This window comes from Drosophila virilis, chromosome 4 (genome assembly GCF_030788295.1).
Source record: "Drosophila virilis strain 15010-1051.87 chromosome 4, Dvir_AGI_RSII-ME, whole genome shotgun sequence".
Classification (NCBI taxonomy): Eukaryota; Metazoa; Arthropoda; class Insecta; order Diptera; family Drosophilidae; genus Drosophila; species Drosophila virilis.
Window position 1 is genome coordinate 18,959,102 of NC_091546.1, and position 23,948 is coordinate 18,983,049.

At 35.8% G+C, this 23,948-nt stretch overlaps 3 protein-coding genes and 1 long non-coding RNA gene across 5 annotated transcripts in view; 3 read left to right on the forward strand and 1 right to left on the reverse strand.

The window, feature by feature from the left end:
* The window catches only part of TrissinR (Trissin receptor), a 77,707-nt gene that overhangs the window by 8,423 nt on the left and 45,336 nt on the right, over nucleotides 1-23,948 (forward strand). The window lies entirely within an intron of this gene.
* On the forward strand, nucleotides 102-1,114 carry LOC6628588 (uncharacterized). The gene is made up of 2 exons (XM_002051445.4): nucleotides 102-187; nucleotides 241-1,114. The coding sequence occupies exons 1-2, from the start codon at nucleotides 167-169 to the stop codon at nucleotides 667-669; spliced, it is 450 nt and encodes a 149-aa protein (XP_002051481.3). The 5' UTR covers nucleotides 102-166; the 3' UTR covers nucleotides 670-1,114.
* COX6CL (Cytochrome c oxidase subunit 6C-like) lies at nucleotides 17,173-17,931 on the forward strand. 2 transcript variants are annotated; one of them, XM_002051444.4, is made up of 3 exons: nucleotides 17,173-17,230; nucleotides 17,296-17,307; nucleotides 17,398-17,931. In XM_002051444.4, exons 1-3 carry the CDS (start codon nucleotides 17,216-17,218, stop codon nucleotides 17,680-17,682), a joined length of 312 nt encoding a protein of 103 aa, XP_002051480.2. In that variant the 5' UTR covers nucleotides 17,173-17,215; the 3' UTR covers nucleotides 17,683-17,931. The 2 variants fall into 2 exon arrangements, with proteins under 2 accessions (XP_002051480.2, XP_070065372.1); XM_070209271.1 differs by having other exon boundaries at nucleotides 17,183-17,230; nucleotides 17,293-17,307.
* Nucleotides 21,593-22,401, reverse strand: LOC116651423 (uncharacterized). Its single transcript, XR_004304426.2, has 2 exons — nucleotides 22,114-22,401; nucleotides 21,593-22,032 (listed from the first exon to the last, which is right to left on the reverse strand). It is a non-coding gene; the product is annotated as an uncharacterized lncRNA (long non-coding RNA).

Sequence of the window (23,948 nt, forward strand, 5' to 3'; positions counted from 1 at the left end):
GTTATTTTTTGGGTGCTTCGCAGATAAGCTTCCCACATAAATATATATATATATATATATATGTGCGATAAATACAAGTGTGTCAAGGTGTTAAGAAAAGTGTACAAAAACCCGCTGCGAGATGTGCTTTTTATTTCAATTGAAACTCGTTTGAAGTAGCGAAAAGATGTCCAGTCTTGCATATGCGGTAAGTGTTGCGATTATGGGCGATATATAGCTGGATTTTAAACAATATACCAGCTTACAGTTTTGGCTGCACTGAGCTGGCAGCTGCAGCTGGTTAACAGCAGCTGTAATCTGTGTCAGGCCAGCAACGATGCGGCCTGCATTAATCAGACGGCGTATCAATTGTGCTTTGGCCAGGATAGCCCCAATACGAATCAAATATTCAACTGCCCCGACGGCCTGGTCTGCACGGATAAGCCGCAAATCTGTTTCCAGCGCTCCGAAATGCCCGCCAGTTGTGGCGACACCGACAGCTGTGGCCTGTGCAACGAGAACAATGTTTTTGCCTGCACCTCGCGCAACACATTCGCCTTCTGTTTTGGCGCCACAACGCCCACCGCTGTGAATGGCACCTGCCCCGCGGGACGCTTCTGCGACGCCTCCAGCGTGGATATATGTGTTGCCACTGCCACAGCCGATTCGATCATATGCCATTTGGATTGATTCAATTGATTATTGTGCTGCTCGACATTCCAACGAGAAACTTGTCAAACGAGAGTCGATTTTAGTTTATAGCAAATGTTTCATATTTCTTAACGAATTTGATAGCATGAAATATTGTTTGCTGCAGACTGCCTTATTCTAAATTTAAACTAAACTAAAAGTTAAACTATTTTTTTTTTTTAAATTTTGGGAGATAGAAGATAGAAGAAATATGACGCTTTTTTATGAAATCAAGTATTAAAGTAAAAAGACAATTACATGTGAATAATTTTTTATGAATACTCATTCAATTCATAAAAAATGATGCAGCTGCTGTTTTCATAAAGTAAAGAAAATTTGTGAAAAAAATATAATAAAAACCTGCATGGTTAGCGCAAAAATTTGTTCCTGAAGTCAACTAGTGTAACAATAATAATAATAATATTTGATATGCAAATAGGAAAAATGTTATATATAAAAATGTTTTTTTTTTTATTTTCTTTTTGGCAAACGCAAATTGCGCATACGCTATGTGGCACGCAAGCTTAATAGTTAAAAAAGGTTGCATATGGGAGAAAGAAAAATAGTATAAAAAATTAAATATGCTGACAAACAAACTAACTTCAAGCTGGTAAAAATATACATTATGCATAAGTGTTATCTTTGGTCGTAATAATATTGTCTATTATATTAACAAACTGGTCAAGTTTTGCTTAACAGAGAAATGTTTGCAGAAATTAATACTGAACACCTGAACAGAAACCATTTTATCTATTCTGTTCATCTTTTCATTATCTATGCTGCGTTCAAGTTATCTCAGTTATCAGAGCAAACGCACATTTGTGCAAATTTTAAATGCTGTAAATTCGGCGCTCAATTTCCACTTGTTGCTTTTTAAGCATTTATAAAGAGTTCTGTTTAACTCTGTGCTCTGGTTAAATATTTACCTATTCAATGCTCAGTTTCTTGAGTATTTGCTACACATGTTGATTTAAACGCACTTTGATAACTCAATAGCTCTTTTTGTGCATGTGTGTGTAATTGTGTTTACTTGTGTGTCACAAATGTATCTCTATTAATTATAGTTTGTTTACTTAGTCAATGACACGCTTTCCGCTTCAGCAGCCACATCTGACGCACTCACAAGTCGCGAAATGAGTTACGAAATGTCTGCTAGTATGCTTAAAATAAAAATAATATTTAGTTCTAATTAAAGTGGCATTCTTTTGTGTATATACCGAGCAGCTGATTGTGTAAAATGAACATAAATTAGAGCAGCGAAAGTAATTGTGACAATGGAGATAGTCTCTGTGCCGAGCATGGCCCGAGTGTGTTGTGTAGCGTTCAGTTTAGTATTCAGTGTTGAGAAGAAAATAGAATGGAAAGAATTTGAGTAGTGCGCTACAGGAGAATAGACGTTTTTAAGCTATTGAGTTAAACTATTCGCTTCTCTTTTCTCATTTCTCTTGGAAAGTACATTTAATATCAGATAAAGCGCATCTGTTAGTCGTTCACAGTTAACTAGACCAGCTTATTTCGTTTAATTATATACATTAAAAAGAAACTTAATTGAGTAGCACATACCTGAAACGGAGTATAAGAAACATAGATGGAGCTGCAGTGAGAGAGAGAGAGAAAAATACTGAAAATATTTCAAAGATTTCTTTATCGCTTTTGCGTGAAACTAAAATGTTTTCGAGTGAAGTCAAAATAGGGAGCTGCTGCCGCCATTCTTTAAGTTAATTTAAACTAATAATATTTACTAAAAGCTATTTAAATTGTTGGCAATTAAGCTACGAGCCAGCCTTAAATCTTAGCACACCTGTGTTAGCCCAATGCAGTTCCCAAACTGGCCAACCTGAGGATGTTTGCCTCAACCGAAGCAAAGCCGTTGACCAACCTTGCTGTTTGCCAACGTAAAGTTTGGTTTAAACATTTACGAGTCTTTGCTGCCTGTTTTATTTTGTATCTTTTTATTTTATCTCTTTTGTATTGTTTTTTTCGTGAAGGCGTGTCTGTGTGCGCGCGTGTGCATGTATTTCCACTTGTGTCTGTGTGCGCGAGTTTCCGTTTCCGGCTGACAACGTTGCGGGTCTGCCGTTTGTCCTGCTCGGCACGTTGGTTCGCTGGCATTAAGTGCAGCTCACACTTAGAGCGCAATACACACACACACACACACTCACACACGCGTGTGCAAAAGGTATGCACAGTCGTTTGGCACTTTCGGTTTTGATAGCCTCAACAGAGAGTCGCTTTACTGTTGCAGGCGTTTGGTAAGAAAATAATTGCGAGTGACGTAAATGTCTTTTATATATTTACAAAAATTGATTTAAATTAAAAGAAAGAAAAACCAATATATATTAAATATAAATAGATTCCTTGTATTTGTTTAAGCTACAACTTAGCTTAGGGCTTTTCTTCAAATTTCAAAATTTATAAATTTCTTCTATAAAAGTCGCTTATTTATAAAATCGATTTTGTGGAATTTATTCAAAAATCTGGTGCTTAATTCGTTTGCAACTAAATCAATTCAAAATCAAAACTAGGCAAAAAGAAAATTGGATAAAATTGTAATAACAAATTTAGTCGAGTATTTATTTAATACAATATATCTATATAGTCTTTTAATACGTTGTTTATTTTATATTAATTTTTTATTATTCTTATTGAAGAATTTTTAAATTTAGTTATACTCTTAAGACATACTTAACATATATACATATGTTGTTTTATATTCATTGACTTTGCCAGACAGCGTTGCTTGTTGCAGGCCTTTACATTTTGGCGCATTCTGATTCCTTCTCTTTCTTTTTTTCCATTCTTATTAGCTAACTCTCTCTTTCATTTTTATCTGCGTTGTTAACTGGTTGTGTGTGCCGGGGCCAATGTATTATTAAAATTACAAATGTAACATTTTATTTAAAAGTAAATTGTGGGCGTTGCTTTGGTGTCTTATGTGTGTCTTGGTGTGTGTGTGTGTGTGTCTGTATGTGTTTATTGTTGTTGTACTTTATATAAAAACTAAGCTTTCATTTGTGTCGCTTTGGCCCAAAAGTAATTTTTGCCTGCTGTGAGTTGGCAGAGCTCTTTGGCAAACTGTCTTCTGTTGCTTTACATTTTTGATTTTCCTGCACTTTGGGATTTTTTATTGTTTGTGGAAGCCGCATACCTCCAAGTCCATTCCACCGCATTTAAGCGCCTTACAAAGTGCAAACATATTGCAGCAAATGCGTTCAATAAAATTGTAAATATTCAATTATTCTTTCATGGGCATGCACACATCACCCGATGCCCCTCTAGATTGCCATGCCATTTGCACTTTTGTGCAAAATCCTAAAATTGTGGGTGCCATTTCGCCCCAAAACCAACACATTTGCCAGCAGGTAAGCCCTTATTCATTTGTTTGCCCGCTTGGCTACACATTGGAATTTATAGAATTTCTCTGTAAAAATGTTTTTTTGTTCCGGTTTTAGACATTTACTGCCCAAAAACAATTTAACTGAATTCAAATTGAAAGCACTTGATTTGCTGTCAGCTCAGCTCTGACTGCTCTGTCAATTATTGGACTAGATCTACGGAATTGTTTTGGTTTTGTTCATTCGGTTAGGCAAATGAATTGAAAACATGTAAATAAAACCTTATCTGCAGTAAATTGGAGTGGAATACCATTATGTGTCAGAAAACTGAGCTAAATGTCACAGCTAGATATCTGATTTCATAGCTCACAATTTCTTTTATTTAATTTAAAATCTAGAAAAGATTATAAAGCATTTATGGATCGTTTGTTTGCAGTTTTTATGTATTTCTGGTTCAATTACCGTCAAGAAAATGGCCAACAAAAATCGTTTATTTTTGACAAGGCTCAAGAATTGCGTCACAATTTCGAAGTTGCCAGCCGGAAATTGTTTTGACGTTTGTTGTGGTTGATAAAGCAGCTCATTTGCCGTATCCGCCCACTTGCCCGCCCCCTGACCACGCCTCTGCCCATAACTAGTTGTTTTATTCCTGCACGGATGTAACTTTCGCTGTGAATTTGTTATTTCTGCTGACTTCTTTGGCCAACTGAGCTCTGGGTCTGCTCCCGTGCCACGCCCACTTCCCATTAACCTTGCACATTTGGCGACATTTTCATTTACCATAATTTCAGTTGTCTGCCCTTGTTTGTTGAAAAAGACTCAACTGCCAGATATACGAAGGAGTTTAAAAATGCGCTGAATAAAATCGACTAAATAGATGCATTGTGAAGTTTGAATTTAGCCCTGTGAACATAACTATATGAAGTTGTGGCAGCAGTTCAGTCAGCCTCAGAATAGGAAACGCAGATAATGTCTTGGCCAGGCTATAAGGAAGTTAATTTAATCAACGTCAAAAGTTAGAGGAACACCCCCAAACACGACCTGCTTAAGGGTCAAGGCTCAAGTAGTTGACATTGATCCAGGGCTAACATTGGCAATGCGTTGATTATGGCTTAAATAATATATATGAAAATTATAAATGTGTGCATTGTCATTTGCCATGGTTGCCAGACCAATTGCATTACGTATACGCCGCGTCTTAGCCAAGCTGTTAACAGCAACACGCAAAGGCCAAGTGAATAAATTGCTTGCTAACATTCGTATATAATTTGTAAAGGGAATTGCAAGTAAGACAATAAAAATGTTCATTTATTATGGAAATAAATACCTGCAAACCTGATATACAAAGATGTTGTAAAAAGTCAAAGATTGTTGGAAATAAAAAGATAAAAAAACGGAGAAATTCGCTTATAGAAATATATATGTGTATAACCAGCTGCTTGCCGTCCAAAACACATGCTCATAAATATGCGATTGGCATTAAATCATAGCATACATTTGGGCGCTGCGAACTAAACCTTTGACCTCAGTTAACCATGCACAGAACGGACATCGGCAGCTGCCACAACAACAGCTACACAAATGTTCATTTGGTTAATTATCCGAACAGTCAAGAAGCAGCGCAACATATTATGACGAGTTGATGGCCATTGAACCATGAATAGTTGCTTGAATCAGAGCAAACAATAGGCCAAATTCAACAAACCCAAACGGATTTAACATGCCGATTATGGTCAAGAAATTTGTGTAGATTGGAAAAGCAAACTTCGCATGGGGCATAATCAAATGGGAGCAGAATTCAGTACGGCTATGTAAATGTATTTAGTTATGAAACACAAGTTTTTGCAGATTAGTTTGTTGGTTAGTTACAAGTTTTGGTTTACCAAAGACATAGCCAAGTCAAACTGATCGACTTTATGACGGGAAGTGAAAACAGAAACTTTGTTACCAAAAATGACAAATTCATGGCATGTACACATGTGTCTAACTATTTATTAAGAGAAAGTAGAGACTGTTTTAAATAATTTGTAAACAAAAATTTTTAATTGAAAGAAAGTGCAATCTATTCAGCGAAACAACTTTCATGCCTGTTGCCTTTTTTATACATTATTAGATTTTCATTTAAATCATTTCAAATTGTCAAAATTTGATTACAAATTAAGTAAATATAAGTTTAATATATTTAATTTCGACAGTTTTACATAAATTAAAAAAAAACGAAATTGAAAAATATTTTCGAAAATTTAGTAGAAGCAACGCAAAAGGTCATACGTCTACTTTCCACAGCGCATCCGCGTCAACTGTTATCGTTAACGGCGACGTCTCGTTGAGAGCTGAGTGCTGGCTGTTAAGGTTTTACAGCGCTTGGGTCTAACAGCACAGCTAGTTAGCAGGTGCTGTCAATTGGCAGCGCTGCATATTAACATCTGTGCTGTTAACGTACATCAGCAGACTCTGTTAAGTTATTTACTTTGTGTTTTCGGCTCTGTTAAGGTTTGTATTTGCTTTTGCATTGAACTTGAACTAGACTAAAGTTTTTGCTTTTGCCCCTGTTGTTGGAGCGAATTTTTCCGGCTATATTCTTGATGCCGCTCTCTACGCAGACGCCTAGCAGCCGCAGCAAGCTGCGCACTTGGTCTAGCGACTTTTGCCGCGATCGTTAACCAATTTTTTAATTATTGATTTGAAAGAGAATTAAGGGCAAACAAGAAATCTAACTTTACATATTTTAATAAATAAATGAGAAAATGGTTCAGTTTAATCAAAATTATATTCAAAATGATAAATAAGTTAATTCTAATTCCTTTACCACAAATAAATGAAATTCAGATTCTCAAATATTGTCATTAAATGTTTATATATAATATATAGAATATAATTTAAAATTAATTATATTCTATTCAGTAAAATTCTTGTGTTGAAATTGAGTCCTTTAATGTGGTTATGCCTGGGGGCTTGTTGTATGGATCGAACGTCTTCTGATTTTAATTGTCAATGTTAATTGATTATTTTGCTTATTAATTTTGTTGCATCATTGCAACATCCTGAAAATGGAAAAAATAAATAAATGCAGTTTTAATTGAAGTCAGAGTGTGATGCAGAAAAATAAGCATTACATCTGCAGCAGCTGGGTAATTGATAAATTAATTGCTTTTGGTAGCAACAATTGGATCAAGGACAAAAACTCTAATGCGACAGACATGAAGGACACGAATTATGTCCTGAGCGCTGCATACAAAAACCCAATTGACAACTTCTGCAGCTGCAAATGTGTGAATTAATTACGTCAGTAATCAGACAAACTTAATAAGCTGAGAACTTAAAGCTGATCAAAATCAATAAAACTACAACTAAGTTGCTTTTGCTTAAAATGAAGTGAAGTTCTTTTATGATAAATGAAATATTTTTAAATGCCAATTTTATGCAATGGCTGTCAAATTTTTTGTTAGCTACGCCTATTAAAACATTTGTTACATTTAAGCCCAAGAACTAAAATGCTGTTCCTCAGTTCAAAAAGTTCTCTTCCGTCAATAACATCAGCATGAAATTGTATTTGGCTATTTTCATGGGTTAGAATCCTAGCAGCTATATAATTATTTCACTTTCATTTCGAATATGTAATTTTCTATTCCTTCAAGTCCATTTCACATTGTGGAATGCATATGCCGCCAATTTACAAGAATGCTCATTTGAATGTGACAATACTAAGGCTCCAATCTGCAGCTTCGATGGCAAAAGTTGTTATTATGAGCATACGAATGACTGTTTTCTGGCCCGTGAGAAGTGCGCTCGTCAGATATTGAATCTAAGCGGTGAGTGGAGCGTAATTAACAAAGAATTTCAGTTCGTTTTTACATAAACGATTACATTTCTCAAACTAGTATTGCAGCAAGGCACTCGAACAAAATGCTTAGATAACCAAAGGCCAATATGTCACAACCTGTCCACAGTTCCGAAAGTAAAACAAGCATTGCGCAAGCATTTTAAATAATAAATGATTTTTAACTATTAATTGTTCATTGAATAAACATTGCAATTTTTTGCATACTCTTCAAGATGTGGCTTGCTGTGTGGCAAAGCAAGCCGCCATTCAAACGTTTTAGGCACGTGCAAATATAGCGCATACGCCACGTGGCGCCGGTTGAAACAACATTTGTGTGGCTTGGTGGGCAAACGCTTTTGTTGCGGCCACACGGCATGAATTGTAGCTATTTTTAAGTGAACACCGTCTGACCGGGCAACTGATTTAAATTCATCTTTACGTCTGCCTCGCCTGCAATCTGTCAGCCATTTCGAAAACTCTTATTTCATTATTAGCTTGTTTCATCTGCGGCTCATTCATCACAAAAAGCTGTCGTATGATTCATTGAACTCTAATGCCGCAGCATGTTAAAGTACTTTGTGTGCATAATAGCTCCTCAAGGTATTTGTATAAATATTTGTATAGGCATAAACGAGCTCAAGCTCAATTAAGCTTAGAAATGGGAGGGCTAGAACAAGAATTACGCGTGTGGAGAGCAAAATAAGAATGTTGTTGTCTTATGTGATCTATGCGAAGTAAATGGTCATAAATGAAAAAAAAAGGTCTTAAAAAGGATTCACTTTAGAGTATTCAAATAACCATTTTAATGACTTTTTTCATATTATTAGAAATCGGGCGCTTTCATAAAATCAAACCCATGTAAAGGGAAACGACGTTTCAAGCCGTTCAGTAAATAAATTATTAAAAACAAATAAGAGTGCTTTTGTCGGGAGGACCTGACTAGGGGATACCCTGAACCAAAAGCTGCTCGTTCTAAGAGAAAGCGAGACAAGTTTTCGATAACGATCTTAATCGATTGCCTGGAAACGAGGCAAACGATCGATTATCGGAAACAAGCTTGTACTCCATATGTACTAAGAAGACCTACGTAGCTACGGACAAACGGACGGACAGACCGACAGACGGACATGCTGTCTTCTGCATTTAACATACATTTGCACAACAAAATTATACCCTTTTTATAAAAAGGGTATTCAAATGTCAAGACTCGCCACAGTACTCCTTATTGTTATATCTGCATTTACGTTGGCCACTTTACGTTCATTCAAATTTCTTGTGCTTGTTAGTTTTGCTTGAAAAGTTTTGTCATTTTTCAGACTGTGATTTGCGTCCACAACTGACAGTTGAAATGCGGCAAGTCGTTTGCACCTGTTCAGGTGATTTCTTGGCTGGCCAACTTGGCTTGCTGTTAACTCGAATGCTTGCCAGAATTACTTGTGCAATGAAATGTTGTTCTTTTGCATTTTATGAGTTTGCCTCGGCTTGTATTCTTCTTTTTGCTGTTTCAAAGTTTTCGCATGGGATTTTCGAGTTGGTAAATTAAATTACCAAGCAATCTGTGAAATTTGTATTTATTTTTACAATTTTTTGACTTCTTCAGCTGACCATTCAACTTTGACCGTACTGCAAGATTGTATTGTAGTTCTGTGCAACGTTCATTGAACCTCGCTTATTCCAAGACTGTGTACATATATTTGTGGCATGCCTCATAGCATTCCTGGGAATCCAAAGTACACGCATTGACGTGCACGCTTGGTGTGTCTACCATCAGTGAAAGCTTGCAGCTCTTCGGCCAAAATAAGCTGCACAGAGCCTGCAACAAGCCAAACACAGACGAATGTGCCACATGCAATCGGCGCATGCCGTGAAAGTATGCAAAAGCAACTTAAACTGCTCGCATTAGTTTTGAGAATTCTGCGGTTGCTCCACAATTGAGGCGTTGCTGGTTTCATAGCGACTACTATTTCAATAATTTGAATTCCTGTAATTTCTAGTAAATTAAATAAATATGTAAGCAAGAAAAGGAGCTCGCAGTAAATTAAATTCACTCTCAAAACTTTTGTTCTTCTTGTAAACATTTGTAACTGCCTGCACGAGTTTCTGCAACTCGCACAGCATGAAATTTAATTTAACATAATTTCTTTATTTGCGTCCAGCAAAAAACATCACTAGAAAGTAAATAATTGAAAAAAATAAATGGGAAAAAATCAACAAACAGGAAAAAGGTAAAGTAGGGGATAACTGAAACTGGCAGCTAGCAACATTGTAAACAATAATTAAAACAAACACACACGTAACTGGAATTGTGATTTATGCGTGGGCCTGCAAAAGGGAAAAATATAGAATAACAATGTTGACACTGCGGCTAATTATGGAATCCAGCAATGTATGCTCTAGCTTAAATTTGTTTTATAACAGCATTTAAACCTGACAACGGCCAGTTCAAAGCTGAGCTCCACAACTGTTACGCATTTCGTTGTATAATTAGCTATGAAGGGGACAATTTTCACATTAAAAAATGCTTACGTATACTCATACAGGTATATTTACGTCATAAACATATTTTTTTGATTGACTTTATTAATTTTGCTATGATTATAAATATGCTTATTGTAAAAATATTGAATAAAGCGGCTAGAAATCATTTTATTAAATCTAGTTGTTCATCTTTTGGTTAAACAAGTTCAACTTGACTTTACATATTTTTGGTTTGATATTCAAATGTTCGCTCAATTTTACTGTGCACTCGTGTGACGTGGGGCTGTATGCGTAAGGCGTGACACATTTAAAACTCAACTCGAATTCAAAGTCCGATTCAGATTCATCTTTGTTCATCTTATGATATTCCCGAAAGCGCTTTGACTTTGCGCGCGAGTTGTTGATTACAGGCTTGGCCTGCCTTGGTCAGCCCACACCCAACATATGTCTTAACATATTCCCCGCTGACACGTTCCGGGTATATATATATTTTTTTGAATATTTTTAAGGTCTTGCCTAAGCTGAAATTCTTTGTTTGTTTGTCATAAATTGTGGCTAAAAATGCTTACACGTCGCGCTATTTGTATATTTTCCGGGGAATTCTTTATTTTTCCTTACTCATATTTTAATCATTAAAGTTCTGAGTAGAAACTGCTGTATATGCCCGGCACGTGCTGGCGGCTTTTGCGGAGGATTTGGTAATGAGATTGCCCTGCTAAAGTAAAAACTAGAGTGCACAAGCTGTGGTGCTATGTTAGGCAAATATAACGTTCTTTTGCCCAAATATACAGCACTAAAGCAACTTATCGGGGGCGCATTTTAAAGAACAAACATTTTCATTTTAGTCCATTATCCTTTTAAGCTTCAGATAAGCAATAAATACAATCTAAAATAATTTAACATCATTTTTCCTAATTATAAAGCTGTTAAACAGAAATGTCCTTATATTTAAATCTTTTTTTTTTCAGCTAAGAATCAGTCAATCAAAATGAGAACAAAATATTTGCATCCACGCTTGATCGGAATATAAGACGAGCTGGTGTTAAATGTGTTTTCTAAACACATTTACATAAAGTACACAGACTCTGAAGCAATATCTTTAAAAACCTGTTCAAGCTGAGAATATTCAGTGAAACTGCCTGAGAAATATATTATTTAACGCCATTTTTCAGTGTACATAAAGTATGAGGAACTTGTCTAGGAACCCATCCATTTCCATTTTAATCCCTTGTTATCCATCTATCAAGCTTGAAGTTTACAATCACAGCTGCAAATAAACAATGTAGATTAAATGATCGACTGAACCTTTTCAACTTTAAGTCCACAGCATATATAAAATAAATTTAAACTTTGAAGAAGCTGTTCAAAGTGCTTTAATGGCACTTGTCAAACTTAACGTGAAGTGTTTATAAATCAGGCACGCCTTGCTGTTTGGGTCCAAATAATTTAATCTGAAATCTTAAAAAATGCATTGCGTTTAAAATTATTGGAAATCTTTTGAAAATCCATTCGATTAAAGCTGTTCTTAAATATTTGATGACAGGCGCCAACATTTTTGATACTAAAGCAAAAAAAAAAGACAGTAAAAGAAAGGCAAAAATAATAAAATAGGCAAAATACTGGCGCAGGTGTGCGGCAGAAATCTGTGGCAACAAACAGGCGACACCCTTGGCCAAAAGTTTTTGACACGCAAGCGGGACGCAGGCATCCGGAGGTGAAGCGTGGCATGTGGTCTTTAAATATATATATATGTTGAATCAAAGTTCAGCCAAAATATATAGTAAATAACTGCTTGGATTTAAGTCCCATTGCGCATAGGTCCCATTGAACAGCCTGGCTGAAAGGCAAAAGTCAGGACATGTCCAAAAGGTCAGCACAATAAAGAAGTTTAAGTCTATGTGGCTTATATTTATGGCTCAGCTATTTGATCTGATTAGGAGTTTGTTTCATCTTTACTAAATATGACTATATTAGAGAACACGTTTAACGAGCTCAAGAGATTATTAATATATCTTTCTAGGCAATCTATTATTTCCAATGCAATCTCAAATTTGAGGCAAACCCAAATGCATAAAATATTTATATATCAATTATATTCGATATTTTCTATCAAAAATAATTTGATAAATTATGTCCATTTTAAAGAAAAAAGGCCAACTTTAAGAACTCAAACGTACACCCAACATAATGTCAGCCAGACTTGTTACACATTTAACCCAAATAAGCGAAATGTCAACGCGCTCAACTGAAGACAAACAGGGACAACAAATTGCTTACTAAATATTTTGACTTACCCTTGTTAGTTCTTCTTATTTATATTGCTGTTGTTGGTGTTTTTGCTTTTTTGTTTGCGGTTTGCTTAAATGAAACACATATCAACGCTCAAACAAGAAGCTAACTTAACAACAACAACAAGAACCTTACGCTAAATTTGCCTGCCAAGTATTTTATATGGATAAACTTCTAAGCCCGATTAACCTTTAAACAACCACGGTTAACAGAGCATGCTTAGCTTTCAGTATTCTATGTGGTTTAGCGGACAATGGGGCGTCGGGGGCCTCATTAATTCTTTCACTTTATAAAGTTTTATGTCGCCTTTTGATTGACATGTTATGGCCACACATAACAGCTATTTCTAGCGGCAATAAAAATATATAAATAGAGGCATAGATACAGACACAGTTTTGTAGATAGAAAAATGAAGGGGACAGAAGTACATCAATTATTGATATTAAAATTTAAGAATAAGGATAGTTAAGGAGCCAGAGATACATAAAGATAATCTTAGAAAAATATGTGTAGCACAATTTATTTTAGGACTAGAAACAACTTTGTACATACATTCCTTTTAAGAGCACTTAACTTTATACATTATGTGTACTATATACAAAATATCAGACCCGTTAAGCTACATTAAATTTATGAAAATCGCATAGAAAGGCGGCAAGTATTGATGAGATATACTAGAAGAACGGAAAATATACCACATTCCCTTTTTATTTAATTTAAAATTACAACTTGAAACATGAGTTTAAAGTAAAATGAAATGTTACACAGCGTTAAGCTCATAACATTAATTTAGTTTCTAAAAATACGCTCATAGTTTTTATCATACATTTTATAAAAAGAAACAAAAAAAAAACGTTGACAGAGGTCGACAAGTTTCTATGGCTAGCGTGGCGTTTGTAAAATACAACGTGCAAATCGTATTTGAATGCGGTATGAAAATGTTTGCCGCACAATAAAATTGCAGCATAGTTTTTCTACACAGCAGGGGTTAGACCTATTTTCACCTTGACGCTGCCAAACAAAAGGCGAGCAGGCAGCCGCCAAATGAACACACATTCACACAATCCGACGGCTGTTTGCAAATTCTGTATTTTGCGAAAGCTGTGCAAACTCACGCCACCCATTTGGCATTTAAAGGCAACACGCTTTGGTTTTCTATTTTATTTCATTTCGGCATTTTTCAAGCTAAATTTAAAATAGTTTAAGTGAAGTCAAAATGTTTAAAAACTGATTTTTTTCTACTTTAACTAAATGTCATTTAGATAGATTGTAAATGTTGATATGCTCTTTATAAAGTTATCGATAAGTTATTGTTACATCATTCGTTTTCTGTAATTTTAGTGTTTATCAATACTGGAGCTAAGTAAATCTGGCAGTTTTTATAGAATGAAGCATCTCAGCTCATATGAAACAAATAGTCGTATGCTTAATTATTTACAGCCTATGACGGCTTTATAATACATTAATATTAATTTGTTTCATGCGTGATTTAATATTCATCCAACTATTTCCATATTTAAGCGAGTACCCAATGACCATTGTTCCTCAGCAGTTGCTGAGCTTAAATTAAAAATGTAATTTCCATTATTTTCTTTTCAATTATATGTAGTACAAAATGTAAGCCACGCCACCCGGGGGCAGACTGTTTAACACGCCGCAGGCGACGCAAGTTGCAAACGCCGCCCACGCTATAATTCGCTTGCATACTTTACAGCTGCGGCCAGTGTTGAGAAATGCGTTTGTTGTCCGTGAGTCGTTTGCCATAATTATTCGATTTGTGTTTTAATACGCTGCGAGTGTCGCAGCTCGCTTCCGTAATTCATTTACTGTTTCATATGAGACCAAAAAAAAAAAAAAAAAAAAATACAAGTCCAACAAGCTGCAGAAACTACGCATGACTGTTTAGTGTATATACATTCGCATTATTTATTCATGACAGAGCATATGCAATTTTGAATAGCATTTTCAGTGGCATGCCGCACTTGATTTTGCATTCAGTGCTTGATATCCATCCCTTTGGGGAGAAAAGCAGCTCTTAAACAATGGACCTGCCAGCCATATGAAGCGAACCTTTCAGCCAGACAGCCAGCCAACCAACCATTCATCCATCTGGCTGCCTGGTGTCAGGCCATTTGATATTTGCGCTCGTCGAGCACTGAGGGAAATCTGAAATCTCACCGTAGGATTTGTTTCAGGCCACAGCAGATTGCCTTAAATATGTACATGTGTGTGTGTGTGTGTGTGTGTGCATGTGGTGTGAAAATGAGCAAATTTTGTGCGTGGCTGAGTTAAGTTGGCAACTATTGCAAGGGATTAAACCAAAGGTTGTGCTTAATGTGGCTTAAATGGCTTTCAAGTCAGCTTTAATTAACAACTCGATGGACGCTGATAGCTGAAAATTATACATGACGATGATATTTACTATGAAAGACTGTTGTGAGTTTAATGAAGCCTACCATCTTGGGAAAGGGTAACATTTTATTGTAACTTACTCAACTGCTGCAGAACCGGTTTTTGATTTAGTTTCATAGTTGATAGGGCAAATTTTTATTGTATTTATAGTCTATCGAAAAGTGTGTGAGCTATCGATTAATTTGCTGCACTTAAATCTGTGTGAATTTTCAATAATTGCATTTATAAGTTTTTACAGTTCTTTTTGCTTTTCCTGCATTTCCACACATAAATCATTGTGGCGGCAAAACCCAATTATGTATGATAATTATTGTTTCATAATTTGCGCTGCAAAATTTCGCTACGTGAGCTTTCCTCTCCCGTAACAATTTTTTTAATTATTACTTCGTCTGGTTTTGCGGGAAATTTACTTCATGGATAAGTGGTAAATTAAGAAATCATGGAATAAAAGGCGAAACAAATTAAAATGCGTGTCCAATGTGTCCACAATAAATAAGAGAATATTGTCGGCTCGCATTGCAAATTAATTTGTATTAAGCAAAAGTTTACAGTTTCATTGTATTTATGTGTTTTCTTTATTGCGGAATTTAATGAACATGTGTCTTAAATTCTTGCGTGTGCTTAACATTAAATCTGAGCACGAAAAACCAGCGAAAAAACCTACAAAAATTCAACAGCGAAAGTTTTCTTGTTCTTGTGCGGCAAGCGCAACGCGGCAGCTTTTGACAGGTTGCAACAAACATGTGGACAGAATCGAAGGCAAACTTTAACCCGACTGCATATACGCTTATTCAGTTTCCCCCTCCCACAGCATGCATTTCTATAAAACGCAAGAATTGCATAAAATTTCAATAAACTGGCAACGACAACACATTGTATGAGACAGAGAGAGAGAGAGAGAGAGGAAATAGAGGGATTGGCTGGGGCTTACTGTTTGGTGGGACTTTAACAGAGTGCCAAGTCAGTGAAAACGTAAAACTTATTGCTAGCTGAATTTTCATCTTGACAGGCATTTTTACAAATTTCCTCATTTGCTGCCAACAACAAGTCTTCAAGATTTGATTGTAAATAAACGCATCTGCCGATTTTCTGCTGAATTTAAACTCTACATTTATACAAGTGTTCGCATCTATTTATTCCTTTGATATTATATAACATATTAAAGCTATTATTCCCATTTAATTTGCTTTTTAATTTTCTGAAAGCTACTTATCCCTTCAATTTGCAATCTATCACCAAAATGTTGTATCACAAAATGGCCTTTCATTCCTTAGAAAGGAAGATCATGTTGAGGTGCAGTTTTCATTTCACATCCTTTCAAGCTCGCCGTCTTTTGGCGTTTTGGCAAAGCAAACACAAATGTCTTTCGGCCACACGTATATGTCTTACGCCACGTATTTCTGCGAGTGCAAACACAGCAAACATTTATAACACCGCCACGGTCTTAGATAAATGACTGTGTTAAGCGTGGTAAGTGTTGTTTCTCGTTTGTCAGCGCTTGCTTTCCATTTATACCCTGTTCCCATTGAAAAAGTGTAGAAAAGGGGCTTATACCTTCATTTGCCAAAACATTGCCATGCAGAGACACTCACTCTCTCTAGCCACATCTAATAATAAATATCTAATTGATGATAGGCATTTGAGTATAACATATCAAGCCTTACGTGAGCAGCTTTTGGGGTACAGGGTATCTGCTTGTCTTGCCTAGCACACACATTCTCTTTCGTTTGCTTTTTCTTTTCATTTTTCTCGATAACAATTTTTTAACTGCCCTTGCTTTCTTATTTAAGACTTTATCACTTTTTTTTAATTTTCGAAAGAAATATGCGATTGCAAGAACTTACATAAAACAATTTATACACTTTTTATTTTACATCCCGTTGATATGGCCACAGTAAGCTAGCCTAAAGACAATATTTGATTCCGTCTTACAAGCCACTCGTTATTTCAAGCCCAACTCGTCTATGTTTCTTACCTTCCTTTGACTATTAACTTATTTAAGAATCAAGCCAATTAAGAACCATTGTTTTTGTATTTTGGGCAGATGTTTAGCAACATAAATTTTCTTAAAAAAGTATGCACATGTTTTCTTGTTGCTTCGATTGTAAAAATCGTAGCACGTCTTGCTTTACGGCTCAGTTTTGAAATGATTGTTATTCAGTTCTCATACACTTGGTGAACATTACAGGTATTACAAATATATTCTAAAATGTCGAAGGCAAAGGTTTGTAAAAATAAAATAAATACATAAAATATTTAACTAATAGTTCCTTTTTCTATGGCAAGCAGCCCGCTGCAATGGTGAGTACTAGTCTATGTATTTAGACATCGTTTTAATATTATTATGATCTTTTTGTTCTGTTCGTCTTGTAATACCTATACGGTATCTAGTCGGGTAAGCCGCAGCCCAAAATCAAGTTTCCCATTCATGATACTCATTTGAAAAAGTCACTGTCCCATGTGAAGACTGCTTGCATTTTGGCATTGTTGGCCCCATTTTGTTTCTATATGTTGCATAATTTGCCGCGAAAAATGAAATATAAGAAATTTTATTCGAGCTATGATCCGTTGGATGCCTTTGATCGCATGCAAAGCGGCGGTTATTTGAGCTCATGCCCCAAAGAGTCTAAATCGGATAAAAAGGATGATAAAAAGGATGACAAGAAGAAGAAATAAGTATCGATTTCTTGACTATGTGAGGAACAAATGAAACAATTCAAACGGGGCGCAAAATATGAAACTTAACAAAAATTTACACAATGCATCAATGGAAAGGAAATCCACAACGCAAATGAATTCTAAGAAATTGTAAACTCAGCAAAACTATGAATACAATTTTAACCCAAACACACACGCACACACACTGGTACGCACACTGGTACACACGCACAGATATCTTATAAATGGAGCATTGCAAAAACTTGATGCCGTGTCTTAAGTTATGTGTAGCACATCCTTTGCTGCCTCGTAAATCGCACCGGACAGCTGCCGCTCACAGCCGTGTGTACTGTCTGCTATTGATGGCCAATAAATACTAAGGCCACCTTCTGAATGGGCAGGGGTTGAGGTGTTTTTTCTTGTTTCGAAAACTTGCAACCGCTATGCAAGTGGCAAGTTCTGCTCTTGTCCTGCTGTCATCCTGCTGCCTCCTTGTCAGGCATCTGACACTTGTCCTTTGACTGTTTGCCATGTTGACCGGTTGGTTGGTCTGCCTGCTTGTGCGGAAAAATGATTACAACATTCTTATGCATTTAGAAAGTGTGTAAATACTGCAAAACTTATCAACGCATGTGGTGAAAGCATAAAACTGCTTTACTTAGTCGTTATTTCCTAGTCCTTTATATCAACACAATAATTTAAAGCTCAAGTCTTGCAAATAGTGAATATTTTTGTTAAAGTTTGAGAAATAGTTTCGAGTCATCTTCGTCGCCATCAATTGCTTAAGTCAATTCTGGTCAACAATCGTAGATTGAGAATTTTTCTGTTGCAATCACTTTTAATTGCTTTTCAATTTTCGAGTTTTGTTCTAGGAAAAAAATACATTTGGCCTGCATTTTATGGCTTTCGGGAGTCCGAAAACTTCGCACGTTTCCATTCAGACATTTCTTGGAAGCCTTTATGCCAGCTCTTTTGATTGGCATTTTCTAGCCCAATTTAATGCTTCGGTTACATTCGTATCGAATACTCAAGTCTCTTAAAAAAGAATTGGTGTGAAAGGGATTATAGAATTGTGAATATGTTTGCTGCAGCAAGAAAATGACAGATTAATATGTGATTACAATCATATTTACTTGTTGTCTGACTTTAGTTATATATAGTTCCTATCGAGGTGGATATATATATATAGTAAATATTTTGTATATCCATGTATATATAGGTACAAACTAAAGAAACAGCGTATTTGCATAATCAAATGTATTATAACTTCTATAAAGGTTATTTACTACTTTAGATCTGATTATAACAGCATTTTATTCCAACTTTGGAATACTTATAGAGCATCTACTAAGCTTTAAATTTTGCTTTCCATAATTATTCCTTTCTGGCACGCTTCACTTAAGAAATGTCTCAACTATTTCCTAGTTTAGGTTGTGCCCCTTTTCAATCCAGGGCCTATTAAATTTCCGTTAGGCCCATTTGTTCCGCTCGTTACCTCGGGTTTAGAATTTCCATCTGGCAATTAGATTACCAGTTAAATGCTTGACGTTTTTTGGCACTGCTGACCATTCAACTTTGACCGGACTAACAGATTTTTAAAACCAAATTCCATGCGTTCTTTTACTTTTGGCCAACTCTTGGCTGTTAGGCGTGCATTGAACCTAGCTCAAATCGAGTAGAGAAGGGCGGGAGACAAGCTCAATATGTTGCATGCCATGTGGCATTGAAGGCGATTAGAGGCACGGCAACGCCTTATATAAAAGCTCTGACAAATCGCATTGAATACTTGGGGGGCGTTTTCTTAGCTCTCATGCCGCCAGCTGCTTGGGCAAACAACTTTTTCGCCTAGCCTAGCCAAACAAATCGAATCAAATTTAAGTGGAATTTTGAACTTTTAAGGGTTTCTAGATACGCACATCTTTGAATTTATGCCAGCTTGGGTTAATATTTGAATAGTTATCTCATAAAGATGGCGCTTACACAGAACTTTACGATATTCAATTTACGATAACGCCTGCCAAACACAATTGTACATTGTGCGGCATAAAGATAATAAACAGCATATACAGAAAATAAATATATAACACATAATGTGTAATAAAATATGATTTATTGTATTTTCGTCTGTCAGATTGCTTGTCTGCTTTGCCTCAGACATCAAATATTGCATGTAGCCTTTGTTTTTATATGCGACTCAAATATATTTCAGTTTAAATAATGGCATTATCAGCTATTTAGCATTAGATGCCCTTAAAGATCTACTAATTAGTTGTAGGAGCGATATTTTGTATAAAATAAAAAATTTTATTACTATTAGATTATTTTTATATGTACGTTATTATGTCTTATTATATAGGATTAATCGGACCTTTACATAAATTAAATATAATTTACTGGTTTTGGCGATCTTTCCATATTAGAAATATCGAGTTGTCTGGCTCCAATCTAATTAAGTATACTATAAACAAGACTTGTGCCTAATAAGAAAATTATAAAAATTAATAAAAAAAAAAAATTGAAAATAAATAATAAATCCAGAATTAGAGTTCGATGAGGATATTTAAGAAAAATAAATATATGTGTTTGATACATTAAACATATTTGTATATAATACAGTTCTATCAGGATAGATATCGAGATGCCTTTCCAATAAGTTCTGGTTGTTAAGGCCACCAACTTGCTTCTATTATATATATATTATTATATATCTATTATATCTATGTTCTATTGATGATTTTTCACCTATTTGCTGCAGGCAGCACATTTAATAAATATAAATGAGCATTGCTTGCTTTTTGGCAGCCACTGTGTAAATATGCTGTCTCTACCGGAGACAGCGTTGGCTACTCAAGAAGGCAGCACTTGAAACTCATCTGTTTGTTAAGTGCACAAGTGTTGGGCAGTCGACCACGCCCCCATCTCAAAACAGATTTGTTAATTGTGAGTTATTGATATGCCACGTGCCTGCGTGGGCGGTTAGAGCTTCTGACACGCCCACCTGCCTGAGACACCATACCGTCGTAATTATAAATTTCCAACAGCTATAAAGTTTTGTATGCGCGTGGGCATTTTCTTAAATTTTAATTGAATTTTAAATATGCTTGGCCAGGCTATTTACATGGAGTTTGGTAGAAGAAGACGTTAAGTCTCTGGGCGGCATATTTAATTTTTAGAGTAGATGCCTATGAATTGAAATGTTGGCTAAACATTTTTTGGTAGACAAGCTGCCATCCAATTTGTATTTATTATTTTTATGCAATCCTTGTTCTTATAACTTTAGGTTGTCGAGTGATTAGCTTAAATATGATAATTAAATTGGCATGATGCTGCTCGAGTTGAATTGTAACTGTTGTAAGTGTAACTGAAATGAATATTTAACTAACTTGTTATGTGTTTTCGTCCTTTCACCCTAACGTCGATTTCTTATCCTGTCTGTGTCTTCTCGCCGGAAATTTCTCACGGCTTTCTGACAAACAAGAGTTTAGTTTATGTCTGGTCTAATATATAATTGCATATTGGATATATGTATATCTTGAAAAACATAATAGTTGGCTATACAAAAGAAGATGTTTCGACCGATTCTTTATATAATATATGGTGATATACAATATAATATAATACCAGATTGTGAGGAGCAAAGCTCAGAGTAATTGTAACTGTGTAAAAGAGTAACTGCCTGCAGCAGAAAGACGGACTTATGCAAAGTTTCAAGTCGATGGCTTTACAAACTGAGTTCGCATGAAAAAGGACAGACGAATAGACGAAAAGATGGATAGACAGACATAATTCAGACATGGCAGTATTATCGCTGATCTAGAGTATATATACTTTATGGAGTATTAGTTGTCTCTGTCTATACGCTGGAAATTTCATAACAATTTAAAATACCTTCTCCAAGGGTATACAAGTGTTGGTGCCACATGTAGCGTCCATGGCTTTCGTTATATTTATTCAAATTTCCAGTCGCTATAAAGATTGGCCTGTTTTGCTGGGTAGTCGAATGACACCATGATTTAATAGACTCTCTGCCGGCTTCAGTTGTTTGACCATAAAGCTAAGAATTTAATTTTGCATGCAACGCCCACAGAAATTGTTTTTTCAGAATCGCTGCCACGCATTGAATTCCATACTGACTGCAATTTCCGTTGAGAGAATGCGTGGCCAAACATGACTCAATCTCAGCCGCCGCTAGAAAATGGCTAGAAATTGGACAGCAAGCGCACGCTTTGAGGCAAGAGGCCAAAAGTTGCCATTGGCAACAGTTTTATTATTTGTTTGTCTCCCCGAGACTGAAATAATCCATAAATTTGGCTAGTGACAAAGTCCGTCTGTGCACAACACATACACGTTTAATGCGGCTCAATGAAGCTGAAAGTGACAACATATTTCAGTTCGAAATTATTTATGTGTTTTTATTTGTGTAGAAATAGGGCTGCAGTGAAATATTACCTATTTGCAAAAGTAAAACACATATTTGCATACATTTGAGAGAGTAATTTGTTTTGCATTCGGCATATACGTTTATTTATTAATTATTTTTTGTTTTGCTCAAAAGAAGCTTAACTTAACTTAATTAACTAAAAAACAAACAAAGCATATTTAAAAAAATTATTTGTTCACGCACTGTTAATCCTTTCGTTAATCTTATTTGAATTTATAGTCTTTACCATATCAAAAATTGCTGTTTTAATTTATTTATATATTTTTTCATTTAAATAAGTTGACATATCCCTGAGCTGGGAGCGTTGACAGCCTTTTGGTTCAGTGCCTGCTTTGCCAGGCTGTTGTCATGTGAATGAATCCACCCTCAGCTGCTCCTCAAACTTTTTTTCTTGCATTGCTTCAAGTTACTTTTAGCACATTTGTCTGAAAAATTGGCCAGATTTCGCTAAATGCTTATGTCTTCGTCTGTGAAGCTGTGGCAACGCCTCTTTATTTCTGCACGACATACGGTCTTATAATGTTGTTAACCCAACGATTGATTGAACACTTAAAAATGTGCGTGTATCTGTGTCTTCTTTTTACTTGCCACCGTCTGAGCCATTATGCGAGTGTCTGGTATAATTAGATAAATGTGGGACGAATAAACTCTAGAAATTGTCGTACTACTACATTTTATTCAAATTTAATCTTTCACTCAAATGGTATTAAACCAAATTTTTATTGCTTAAAATACAAATATATTTCAATTAAAAAAAAAAATTAAGAAGTAAATAAATAAACATAAATAATAATAGCTGAGCGATTGTATAAAACTTACGTTCATTAAATAAAATAAGAAATTATAATTGAAATATATATATTTACTAAATATATATTAAGTAGAAATCAGGCAAAAGCTGCAATATTCCTTTGTACCAAAATCAATGTGATGCAGTTTATGAGAATTGAATCCCTCGTGTAGATGTGTTTTGTGTTCTTATGCTGTGAATTGGAATTGTTGTAGATTTCTAAGTTGGAACAAATAGGTTCAAAGGTCATGTTGAGCTCCGAGCATATTGTGCTGTGACTGGTGCTACTTTGTACATTTACCAAAGATTTTGTCAGCTAACAAAAAAAAAAAAAAAAAAAAACTAATACATTTAAATGCATAGCCACATACAATGACATCTTAAATACACTTTCAGTGTAATGTGCATGTGCGTCGGTGCATGTTTGTTTTTTGTTTGTTTGCGTTTGTGTATGTTGTTCTGCTTTATGGGCCTTTGCAAACGCAGCATCACATCGCGTCGCATCGCAATTTGCCAAGGGGTTCATTAGACTTTCAACTTTTGTTTTCTCTGTGCCGCCACGACACGTCAAAGCCAATGTGCGAAATATATGCACAAACTGTAGACAAAGATGTGTGTGCGTGTGTGCATGTGTGCATGTGTGTGTGTCTGTAAAAACATGCAGAGTGAGGAGTGGCATAAAGAGCTGCTGACTGCGAGTGTGGCAAAAATGGCACATAGCACACAAAAGTACCCAAAGTAAAAAGCAAAACGACAGCAAACGTACCACATGCCGCATGCCGCATTCCGCACCAGGCTCAGCACTGTGCCACAGTCTATGCATAAAGCCTGTAAGCTGCCAACGCTTGGCCATACAGAATAAGAATTGGGGCTTGTGGATAACCGCATTAAAGGCAAACGCTGGCACAAAACCTGTTCCCTTAGGCTTAATAGAATATTTGTACCGGGCCGCAGCTGCTGATGCTGCGCAAGGTCAGCTTCGATTAGCGCAGAAAGTGTTGCCAGCATTCGGGCGCAGACACTTTTATGCCATTCACAGCCATACTTATTCAT

What these genes read in the sequence shown, in the direction of transcription:
- LOC6628588 (XM_002051445.4), top strand. Translation starts at nt 167, where the DNA reads ATGTCCAGTCTTGCATATGCG. An exon ending in TGTCCAGTCTTGCATATGCG is followed by an intron (nt 188 to 240) that starts GTAAGTGTTGCG and finishes ACAATATACCAG; the next exon opens with CTTACAGTTTTGGCTGCACT.